This window comes from Lynx canadensis, chromosome A1, assembly GCF_007474595.2.
Source record: "Lynx canadensis isolate LIC74 chromosome A1, mLynCan4.pri.v2, whole genome shotgun sequence".
NCBI lineage: Eukaryota > Metazoa > Chordata > Mammalia > Carnivora > Felidae > Lynx > Lynx canadensis.
In genome coordinates this window covers 213035683-213047507 of record NC_044303.2, presented here as the reverse complement: position 1 = coordinate 213047507, position 11825 = coordinate 213035683, and the positions used below count along the sequence as shown (strand labels likewise).

The following is an 11825-nucleotide window of genomic DNA, read 5'->3' as shown; positions in this document are numbered from 1 at the left end:
CAACAATGCTGTTTGATGTTGTCCCCTGTGAACATCCAAGGAATGGTGAAGGTACCATCTAGGTTCTCGTCTTTAGAGCCTTCCTGTTAAATCTGAGGCCTCTTTATGACTGCAAGCAGGGGGCCTGTCAAAACCCTGATGATCCAAAGATGAGTGTCAAGGTAACAACTGTGTCAGATGACTCTATCCTGGAGTACAGAGTGACAGATGCCACACAACTATCTCACGACACAGCCTCCATACAGGCAGTGAACGTCTGTGATACACGATTAGGGGCTCATTTCCTACCTTTACGAAACTGGAGAAAGCCCTAGAATGGAATATCTGGCCAGACCCTCCCCACATGTCTATCATCTTCTCTGCCATGTGGGTCATAAATAACATGGTCCATTTCGTGTATTGAGAAATCTGGCCTAGTTGAGTTTGCTGAGGTCAGTAGGAATCCAGGTTTGTTCCTGAGTTCTGGAAGACTGGTCATACCCAGGTCTCTGATGGCATGCATAAACTGATGCTAGATAGTACAGTACCGGGTGAAGTTAAATCAACCTAGCTTGCTAAATTTGGCCCCCTGAAAGCCCACACTACACTTCGGGGACGGTCTCTGCAAATGGCCTCATTAGAAAAAATCAGGTTCTCCTCCACTCCTGTCACTAACCATTTAAGCCTCTTCTCTCTAAAACATATTTCACCAATGATTGTCATCTACCAGCAGTGTTTGCATTCAAAGAGAGAGAACACAAGACCATTATTATTGAGAAATAACCTCCCTGGCTTTAGGTAAATGTTTCTGCTTTCCTCCTGTTTCTGCTCCTTCTTAAATTTCATCCCAACCCCAGTGTTCTATTTTCCACAGGAATTTATCAGAATAATAGACATTAATGGTTTGAAAGAAAATGAAAAAGCACGTAATATAAACATTTTAAGCTTCTAGTATCCAAGCAATAGAACTGGCATTGGCCAGCAACACCATCACACATTCAATAGATGTATATGGACTTGCCCACCTGTACATCTATCTGTATGTTTATATTAGTTCTGCCACCATCTAGATATTAGCACCATTATTCAATAGCACCATTCTGCTGAACGGATAGGTAATCCACCAGAGCTATGGGACACTACACTACCTGTGCATGAGTCTGGAATGTGCTACCCATTACCTGAAGTCCACATCCCTGCTTCCCGCTCTGTCAAGAACTGGTTCTGAGGGCTTCTTCCCTTTGAGGCCCTCCCTACCCACCCACCCACCCAGGAAACTTGCCTTGTATTTGAGACCACAGCCTCCTGATTGGTGGTGAGAACGTCCAGAATAAGCATTCCAGCATTCATTTCACTTTTTGGGTCTCTCCTGACTGTTCCATCCCGGGAAACAGACCTTAAAACTAACTACTGGGTGTACTGGGTGTACTTAACCTCACTTTTGAGTTTTGTTTTTTTTTTTTCAAGACTAGAGGTGCGTTCCAAGTTCTTGTACTTAATACAGTTTACCTGGTTCTTTGAAATATTTTAATCTTGAGCACCATTTTCTGTCCTGGGGGTAGGCAGGTGTGTGTTGCAGCCACAGACCTGGCTAGAGTAGCTGTTGTGTGTAAACCCCCAGCAGTGGAAACACAGCTGGACCTGAACTGATGACTCAGGCAGGGGATGTGCTAGAGAGGAAACGTCAGACAGGAAGACTCATCTACTCTTCTGCAAAGGAAACGTATTTGCCAGGAAAGGGGGAAGAATAAAGATCCATGTTTCTTTTCTTATACTAGCAAGAATTTGATTTCTGCTCGTTTGCTTTTTAAGAGTTTTCATAGAAATTATCCTTGAGTCAGAAATGTCTTCTGTATAATTAAGCTAAATCTTTTACCTTTACAAATCTTATAGTTTCTGCCCATTTTCTCTTCTTCTTATATCTCCAGGCACGCAAGGGAGTCTAAACAGCCCACATATGGAGTCTACAGTGATGTAGACGGAGTGATATAGCCAGCACTTTCTCTCCCTGACTCCGGTGAGTACTGGCTGAACAAAGTGGTCCTCTGCCTGGGTGAAGTAAAGGAATGTTCCTGAAAGCTCTCTCCCATGACGTATTCAACAACAGCTTCCCCAAGCAGGAAGGAAAAAAAGGATGGTTTCACCTAAGTAAATTAACAAGATTATTTGTTACCTGGATACATCTGGTTCTGTTTCTTGATACTCCTGAGGTAGTCTGGGAAAATCCTGGTGTCTTTGTTTTTATTTTTATGGAGGGGAAAGACATCATGTCACTGACTTAGCTAATCTGGCACCTTTCCTGGGAGCCAATCCCAGGAGATGCCTGACTCTCCTGGATATCTCACCTGCCTGTCAGGGAACAGCAAGCTATCACAGTCCCATGCCTTTTGCAAGGATGTTTTGTGGCTAAAAAACACAGTGGATTTTGTTTTGAGCCGAAGTTGGGCCTGAGAAACCTCAGTGCAGTGGTCCCTGGGTCTAGAAAGTCTACCATCAGCAGGTTGCTGCAGTCTGTGGTGGAGGGTGGCTTCCTTCTGGACTAGACCGCTTTGGGGTTTTTGAGCGACTGTGGCTTTCTTGGCCTTTGGGTGTGGACGATGTGTGTCTGGGGACATGAAAGGCAGCACTGAGCCCTCACAGTGGGCACAGAGCATTTCTTCATGGTTTTTAGTGTTTGGCAGAAACTGGCTGATAACTTGTCCTTGGTGCAAAGTAAATCTGTGGAAGGAGAGAAAAATAAGAAAAAACAAAGATTATCCTTTGTAAGTGAATGAACACAACTTCTATTAATGGAAGATGTTATGCATCTACCAAGAAAGGTTTCATAATAATTCATAATAGTTGACATCCACAGAACACTGATTATGTATCAGACACTCTGCAAAGTATTTGTGTTAAACTGAACTATCAGTCACAATTCTTCACTCCTGCGTAGCGGTGTCATATACATTCCCACCCTTGCCATGGCTGCCTGGTGGGTGTGAATACTTCTCCATTGCTTAACTTTGGGTTTAGCCTTATGACTTGCTTTGGACAATGTTTCCTAAGTGCGTATGATCCTTGCAGGGCTTTGGGGGGTGCAGGAGGAGGAGCCTGCCCTGATGAGCTTCTGCTGTCACCGTGAGAAGGACATGGTTCATGCATCTAGTGGACCAAGGAGGATGAAAGACGCATGGAACAAACCTAGACCGGACCTACAGCTTGCAGCCAAGACCAGCCAACCACAAGCTAGATCAGCTGACCCTCAGCTGATCTGTAGATGCTGAGCAAAATACACATGATTGTAGTCCCCAAGTTTAGAGATGTTTTGCTCTGCAGTATTGTTCTGCAACAGTTGAATGCAATGTTTCACATGCATTGCCTCATTTAATCATCCCAGCAGTACTATCGGGTAAAAATGACTCTTCCCATTACACAAATGAAGATGGTAAAGCCTACAGGAGTTAAAAACCTGCACAATGTTCCCTGGCTAGTAAGTGGCACAGCCAGATCTAAACAGAGACAGTTTTGACCCCAGAGCTTATGCTCTTATCAATCATATTACTCAGAGCACCAAGCAATCACCCAGCTAGCCAACTAACCAATGTGTTCTGAGCATAGCTCAGCACAGCAAAGGATACAGGTATATAGAATGTGGTCGCTGCCCTCCAGAAATGTACCCGGTAGATGAAGCCATAAGACATACACAAATAATTCCCCTGGCTTCTAATCCTTGTTCTACTCTAACAGCTCTAGGTAATTAAGTTTCTCAATTTTTTTTTCCTTTGGCCCTGCTCTCCTCATCCATGAAGCAGGGAATTTCTCAGTGACCATCAACACCACACACATTCTAGGAGCAATATTCAGACTGGACTGGTCATGCAGTCCTGGGCTGGAAGAAATTCAGTGAGGCCCCAAATAGCAGATTTTTCTTCTACAAAGTGAAATTGTTTCAAACTTTGCGTGGGTGCCTCTCAGAGCTCTGGCTGCTTTTCCTTCTTCTTTCCAGAAGAGATTTGAATCATCTTGAAGAAAAACATTTTCACAAAGAGGCTGTTGTCCTTTGTAAATAGGACTGTCAGTAGAAATAAAAATTGAGGTAACATCGTCTTTACCCAAAATCTGTGACAGTATGTTTTCCTCTTTATACTGTCTTTCACCTTCAGGTCATGAAGGCAAAAAATGCTTTGTATCTCCTCATAACTCATCATTCCCTTGAATGCACCTTGTGTTTTTTTTCTTCTTGTGAAGAAATAAATGTCTTCTATTCGCTGTCAGAATCCTATTTTGTTTGCAAGTTTTAACAGCACTTGGGAATAGGCAACACACAATGTGCCTAGATCCCCCCAAAATCTTCACTGTTGATTCTTTTCTTCTTCAGGCCCCTTCCCTAAGCCTATTATAAAATTCCACAGGAAACTTTCTTAGGTGCGTTCACGTTTCAGGAAAGGCACACATTTCAGCCAGGGATTCCTACTGTGGAATAGGAATTGGAGGTCCTCATCTCCCTCGTCTCTGCTAGAGCGGCCAGTATTCTCCTTGAGGGCTGGCCCTCCATCATGTGGACAGCTGTTCAGAATGAGACAAAGATTCCTCTCTAGGCTGCTGGCTTTGGAACAGGGCCAGCATGGAAGCCTGGGTGTCACAGGTCTGCTCCAATTTGTCAGTCAGTATCTCCTGAAGCCCTTGTGGACGGTGGATGGAAGAGGTGCATCTGGTGTAGCTCTCGGCCCCACGTTCTCCCTGCCACGGAAATGTGAGCACTGAGGTCACCTCGGGAAAGGAAGAAGACAGAGGAAGTGCGAAGGCTCAACTTGCATCCCCTTTCTCCACAAAGCCTCTTTTGGCCATGCTGCCCCACGTGGATCCCTTCTGTCTCAGTCTCCGAACTTGTATTACTATTGCAATATTTGCTCCAACATGCTACTACATTCCATCTTGAACTCTTCTATAGTGATGTGAGTCTTTTTTGTGAGGGCTAAAGTGTGACCTCTCAAGCATGTCTACCATTATAGAACAGGCTTCCTAGAGGCTCCCAAATCCCTTAACCTATTGTGGGCTGAATTGCATCCTCCGAAGTTTTAGTGTCTCCCAAAGTTGGAGTCCTAACCATTGGTACGTGTGAATGTGACTTTGTGTGGAAATATTTCTTTGACGATGTAATAATGACATATATGAAGATGAGGTCACATCAGAATAGGGTAGACCCTTAATGACTGGTGTCCTTAGAAGAAGAGGAGACAGGTACGCATAGTGAAGAGAAAACCACATGAAGACACTGACATCAGAGGGAAATTGGCCATGTGATGATGGGGGCAGAGATTGAAGTTATGCAGCTACAAGCCAAGGAAAGCCAGGGATTGCCAGCAACCACCAGAAGCTTAGACAGAGAGCATGGCCCTGTTAAGACTTTGATTTTGAACATCTGGCCTCCAGGACTGTGAGAATACATTTCTGTTGTTTTAAGCTATTTAGCTCCTGGTAGTCTTTTATGGTAGCCCTAGGAAAGTAATACACACCCCCCCTCCTATGACAATAATAATAACAGAAATACAATTTATTAAGCACTTACCAGATTACCAGACAATATACTTCACATATACTGCCTTATTTGAGGCACGTAGAAATTTACTTGTAGGTATAGCTATTCTTCTTTTAAAAACAGAAGGTTCCAGAGAGGCTTGGTAACTAGCCCAACATTGCATAGCTGGTATGTAGATGGTGGCTGGAATTTGAATGTTGTTTCATTGCTTCTAAAACTCGGACACCGAGGGAATGAATCTCTTGTACTGGTGATAGGGGAGGAGGAGGAGGGCATATGGACAGATCTTCCTTGAAAAGAACATCCTCATTTGCTCACACGGGGCCCCCTATTGTCAGGTTAGGTCATCTATGTGACTGACAGAGGCTCAACCATGCCTGGTGTTCTTGCCTGATCTTGGGAACCATGAGATCACAAAGTCTGCTTTTCAATGGTCTTCAGAACACTGGGAGCATGCTGGATCCTGGGGTGCTCCTGTTTGAGAGTGGGGAACTTGAAAGACGAGTGGAGGATAGAGGTGGCCTATATTGGGAGTGTGTTCCAGGCCTGTGTTTAGCAGCTCATTTAGATAATGACCATGAGCCCAACATCATGGCACGGCTTAACTGCACAGTTCTCTTTATTATAATAAAACAATGAAGGCTTGTTGTATTCATCAGCAAACTGGATCCTGGCCGAAGCACACACAATGCTTATAATTAGGGGCGACTTGGAGAGGAGATCTCAATTTGCCTCTGCCTGTTCAACAGAAACCACGCTTGGAAATTTAAAGGGACACGTATAAGCTTGTTTCTTTGTTGTCAGCTGTGTCTAGGTTGAAAGGATAATATTTTTCCCATAGAAGAAAGTTTAAAAACGATTTCAGTATTGCTGACAAATTCAGTTTCTGTCAGAGTTTGGGTTCCTTGAGGCCAGGGGCTGTATTGTACTCATTTCTGTCCCCTCAGTTTTTAGCATTCGTCTGAGACATATGTTGTGATCAGTAATATTTGCTGAATAAATGAAAACACAAAATTCTATTCATCTGGAAGAATATTCTTGAGTAGAAAGTTTGCTGATTCAAATGTTCATTTGTAGCAACTCTGGGTCCAAGTACTGTCTTCATTACTTTCCTTATTCTTTTTCTTGCCTTCTCTACCCCTCATTCCCTCATTAAAAGACAACAACCCAGGAATGGTGCACGTAAGAGCTTTGCTTTTGTTTTATAATCATTATGAATATAATGCCTAGAATACACTTGATAGTACATATTTCTGGATAAATTTTTAAAAATTTGTTAAATCTTTAAATTAAATTTTTTTATCTTCTAGATACTTAGAAAGGGTTTAGGGGCGCCTGGGTGGCGCAGTCGGTTAAGCGTCCGACTTCAGCCAGGTCACGATCTCACGGTCCGTGAGTTCGAGCCCCGCGTCGGGCTCTGGGCTGATGGCTCAGAGCCTGGAGCCTGTTTCCGATTCTGTGTCTCCCTCTCTCTCTGCCCCTCCCCCGTTCATGCTCTGTCTCTCTCTGTCCCAAAAATAAATAAACGTTGAAAAAAAAATTAAAAAAAAAAAGAAAAAAAAAGAAAGGTTTTAATAGTCTCTACTATGGAAATGGTAGTTCTGATTTAGAATTTAAATCATTAACAATTTTGATGGCATCTAAAGGAAGTAAAATGGCCTGGAGGAAAGCAAACCTTAAGTGGAATTCATACCTGATTCTACAGGATGGACACAGGGTGTATGTTTATTGTGATGGCTGGCTGACTGACAAGAATCCAGGCACCGAATGACTTATTTTCAAAGCATTTTAGAAGGCTCAGGGGTCAGGGTTGGTGGTAGATTCTTTAAATCAAGGAATTTCTTGAAGCTGCTCTTCATGTTGTTTCTGTATGAGTAAGCATGGCTCTGCCTTCAGGAGAAGCTAGTAATTATCTTTTGTTGCCCTGATAATTGTTGAGGTGAGTGGAATTCATTGCTATTTGCATCCACTGACACCCAACTATTAGTCACCATCTTCTCAGTGTGAGATTTCAAGATAAAAATACCATGTATGCATTTCACCTAGTTTTGATTATTGAAGATGGCGCTGCCCAGTGATAAGACAGTTAAAGACTATCTACATAGAGTTTAAAAATAACAGCCCACAACACTGAGCATGGTCAATCAAGCCTTTTTGCTGCTTCAATTATGTAAAAATCAACACAATACAGACAGATACTATATCGCCTTAACATTTGAAAAACACGGTACCATAGAAGGTGATGAGATGACACAAAGGGAAGAGGGTCTCAGATTGGCTCCTTGATCTAGAACAGGGTGCTTCTCAAACTTTAATGTACATCCAAATCACCTGGGGATCTTGTTTAAGTGCAGATTCTGATTTAAATGCAGTAGATCTGAGGTGAGGCCTGAGAGAGACCCTGCATTTCTAACAAGCTCCCAGGTGATGCTGAGGCAGCCAGTCCAGGGACCAATAACACCTCTGAAAATGAGCATTAGGTAGTAGCTTCTTTCAGAGTTTCAAGTAAAGTCAATGATAGCCACCCCCAAATGCAAGTTAGTCAGAAAGAAGTTGCACGTGACAATCACATCTAAAGCATTTTGTCCCTCAGTGTATTACATTCAGAATTTCCAGCTCAGATCTCCCTCTTGGCTCTGCATCTGTGTAGAAAACCAATCACAGGACACTCCTACCCAAATGATTCATAGTCACCTCAACAAACATGTCCTAAACAGAACTCATTTCCTTTCCTCATTCTCAAACCCACTCCTGGGGGGGCCTGTCTCAGTGAATGGCAGCCTCCTCTACTCAGCTGCCCAGGTTGGAAATCTGGGCTTATCTTCCCTGTTATTCCCCCAGAAACAGAGACTTGCCAAATCTTCCTGTCAAGTAGTTCCTGAATCCACTTACTTCTCCCTACCTGCACACCACCCTAGTTCATGCCACATACATCTATGGCTTGGGGGACAGCTGCAGTCTCCTGAATGGTCTTATCTATCTTCCACATGGCAGCTGGCATGACTTTCTCATCTCCATGTCCCTGCTTGGAATACTTCAATGCTCCTTCTGCTCTAGGATAAAGTCCACACTCATCCGCATGCATCGCAAGCTCCAGCTTTGCTTTCTACAGTTCCTAACTTCCCATGACCTTCATACTTGAGTTAGACTCCTGTGCCATGACATTGTATTCTTCCTGGTTACTGCAGAAACAGAAAGCCCCTCAGGAACCTCTTGCGTGACCTGTCTACACATCGTTCACTTCCTCTACAGGTCTTCCCTGCTCTCCCCAGTTCCCAGTCCATGCCCTTTCCAAGAACTCCTGCAACATTCTTACCTCCCTTATCAGGGTCACTGGGTTGCAGCTTTGTTCCTTGTTTGACATTATGTTTAGCATGGAGTCAGTCAGGGCCCAACAAATATTTGCTGAATACGTGCATGATTTGTAAACACGCAACCTCTAAGGAAAATCTCAGGGTATGAATTCTAATGGCAGTCTCCATTGAATGCCAGTCCCCTCAGTACTTGGAAGGAGGCAAGGAACAGATGAACAGAACAGAGGCTCCACTACCACTAATCTCTAACAATCTTTAGAAAAATACCACCACTGTGTCTGACCCACATGCTGGTTTTTCACTTAGCTAATGACGTCTAATAGTCAGTTCTATAAATAGGGACAGAGTAAATTCAGTCTGACCATCTAAATCGCAATTTCAGGACTACATCTACAGGAGGTACCCTCCGCTTTGTAATGGATGTAAGTAGACTATCAAAAAATCCTCTCTTTGCCTGAAAATCTCCTCCCTAGGTTTTTAACTTAATTTTAAAATCTCACATATTAATGAAGCCCCAAATACCAATGAAACGGACATTAGAGTTCATGCTTATGCTTGAACCCATTCATTCATAAATGGATAGGAGAAAGCATAGTCTATTGAAATGAAGTAAGTTGCCCAAGGGAGGTAACTGAACTGGTTTGTTGATGGAATTTTTTCTCTTTTTAAAGGCACTTAATACCTGCTGTTTAAAATCTTCACAACAACTTCAGAAAGCTTGTATTATTATTTTCTTTATATCCAAAAGGAAACAGACTCAGAGTGTTAAATAATTTGCCAAGGTCACAGATAGAAAGAGGCTGCTACTGGATGCAAACCCATTGCTGTCTGATTCCAAAGCTGGGTTCTTTTCACCCCCGAGGAAGTGACGCATGTGAGGAGAAGACCTGGCTTGGTGCTCTGGCTCTGAAGTCAGCCCACCGGGTCTTCATGAACGGGCCACTTAACCTTTCCAGGCTGCAGCTCAATGGACTTAAATGACGAAGGTGACCATACGTTATTCAGATCGGGATGCTTTCGGAAAGTGGAAGTTGAATGTAGCAGGTAACAGTGATCTTCTTCTGTTCAGGTATCCCTCCTTATGTTTTTTGGTCCATTTTCATGTGTCACCCCAACCCCCTACCCTGCTAAGTCCCAGCATCCCTGTTCTGTAGCCTCTAATACCCAGTGATTCTTGCTCTTTTGGAGGACTGCCCACAGACCCTCCTGGAGTTGCTTTGTCTCTCCACGTAGAGAGCTTTTAAGACCTGCGAATTCACTTTCCCCAGTGTAGCCGTTGGCCAATGTGAAGAGTGTGGGAGTGTGAAAGTCCAGCTCACAGGCCTCAGGAACAGACAGATCTGACACATAGCTTACACCCTAGAGCTTCCCTGTGGGACCAGTCTGAAACAGCAGCCTGGCTGTGCTTTTGCCCTCTTTTGTCTTGCTTCTCCTATTCCCTTAATGGTTTCCCTCGGGAGCACTTCCTAAATGAATCCCTTGCACACAAATTTGTACCTCAGAGCTGTTTCTGTGGAACCTGACCTAAGCCAGTGGTGCTGGATTGATAGAGACAGTCGTTCACCACTTGACTGGTTTCCTGAGAAAGGCTGGAGCATCTCTCAGAAATTTCTGAAAAAACAGAAGTGATTCTCATCTGTGTGGGATGACATCAGTGTGAACGTGCTTTGAGACGGGGAAATGAAAGAGATAATCCCTCAAGGATCACCAGATCAACAGACAGCTTGCTCTGAGTGGAGCTGGCTGGCCTCTTCAGCATTAAGATTCTTCGCTCAATAAAGGGGACTAAAATTATCCACAGTCGATTCATACAGGACACCTTATTGATGAAATGTTCTCTCCCCCCTGGGCAAAGGCGTTCACCCACCAGCACTCTTCTTGCAGGCCTGCAGGCTGCACTTCTGGACTTCTGGAGGTCTGGCTGCGTGATCACACACGCATCGGTCTTCAGTTGTGTTGTCTTCTGAGGAGACACAATGCACAGTCCTCTTCTGAAAGCCCCCTCCACAGGAAGCAGTGCACTGAAAAAGAGGGGTGCACAGAGAGTCACGGTTCTTCCCTGGGACCACCAGGGGGACTCTAGCAGAGCACCTCTAGCCCCACCATACTCAAGGAGGGGACAGTCTCGATTATCAGAAATTGTTCTGAAGGAGTCAGAGAATAAGGCACTGCAAATTTGGAGATGTGAATTTAGGCAGAGTCTATACTACTGACTGTGTGGATTGAATTTAACTTAATTGACTGTTGGGTTCTCTGAGGAATGTGGACAAAGTTTGAAATACAAGCAAAATAGAAAAAGATTTCATTTCTAAGCCCTGGTGCCTCAGAAATCCAGTTTCTCTGAACTAGATTTGACTTGGGGCTGGGAATCAGACACGAAGAAAGAGAAGTAGGAGAGGAAACCATGAAAGAATGGAGAGAGAATCTGGAATGGGTCCAGCTGGACCATGTATGGCCTCAAGCCACTCACAAGATTTTATCGCAGTGTCATCCAGTGGCTGCCTGGAAGCAGAAAAAATTTTTTATTTTGTCTATATATTATGAAAATATATAATATAAATGTATGTAATATATTAAAATATAATATATAAATATTTATATTATATATATTAAAATATATATAAAATATATACTATAATATAATATATTATACACACACACACACATACACAACATAAAATTCATGATTTTAACCATTTTTAAGTATATAATCCAGTGCCCTGAGTGTATTCTCATGGTTGTGCAATCATCACTTCTATCCATCTCTAGAACTTTTTTGTATTTCCAAATTGAAACTCTGTACTCATTAAATAAGAGTTCCCCATCTTCCACCCCCACCACTAGCCCCTGGCAACCACCAATCTATTTTTCATCTTTATGAATTTGACTATTGTATGTACCTCATATAAGTAGAGTTGTCCCTGGATTACTTCAGTTAGCATAATGTCTTCAAGTTTCCTCTGCAATATAGCATGTACCAGAATTTCTTTTAAGGTGGAATAATATTCCAC

At 43.2% G+C, this 11825-nt stretch overlaps 1 protein-coding gene across 1 annotated transcript in view; it reads right to left on the bottom strand.

Moving 5' to 3' along the window:
* Positions 1-1260: 1260 nt before the first annotated feature.
* The window catches only part of ADAMTS12 (ADAM metallopeptidase with thrombospondin type 1 motif 12), a 329126-nt gene continuing 318561 nt past the window's right edge, over positions 1261-11825 (bottom strand). The window contains exons 23-24 of the mRNA XM_030331700.2: positions 10682-10835; positions 1261-2697 (exon numbers count right to left, since the gene is read on the bottom strand). Coding sequence (XP_030187560.1) covers positions 2519-2697; positions 10682-10835 — 333 coding nt within the window. The 3' untranslated portion in view covers positions 1261-2518. The remainder of the gene's footprint in view (positions 2698-10681; positions 10836-11825) is intronic.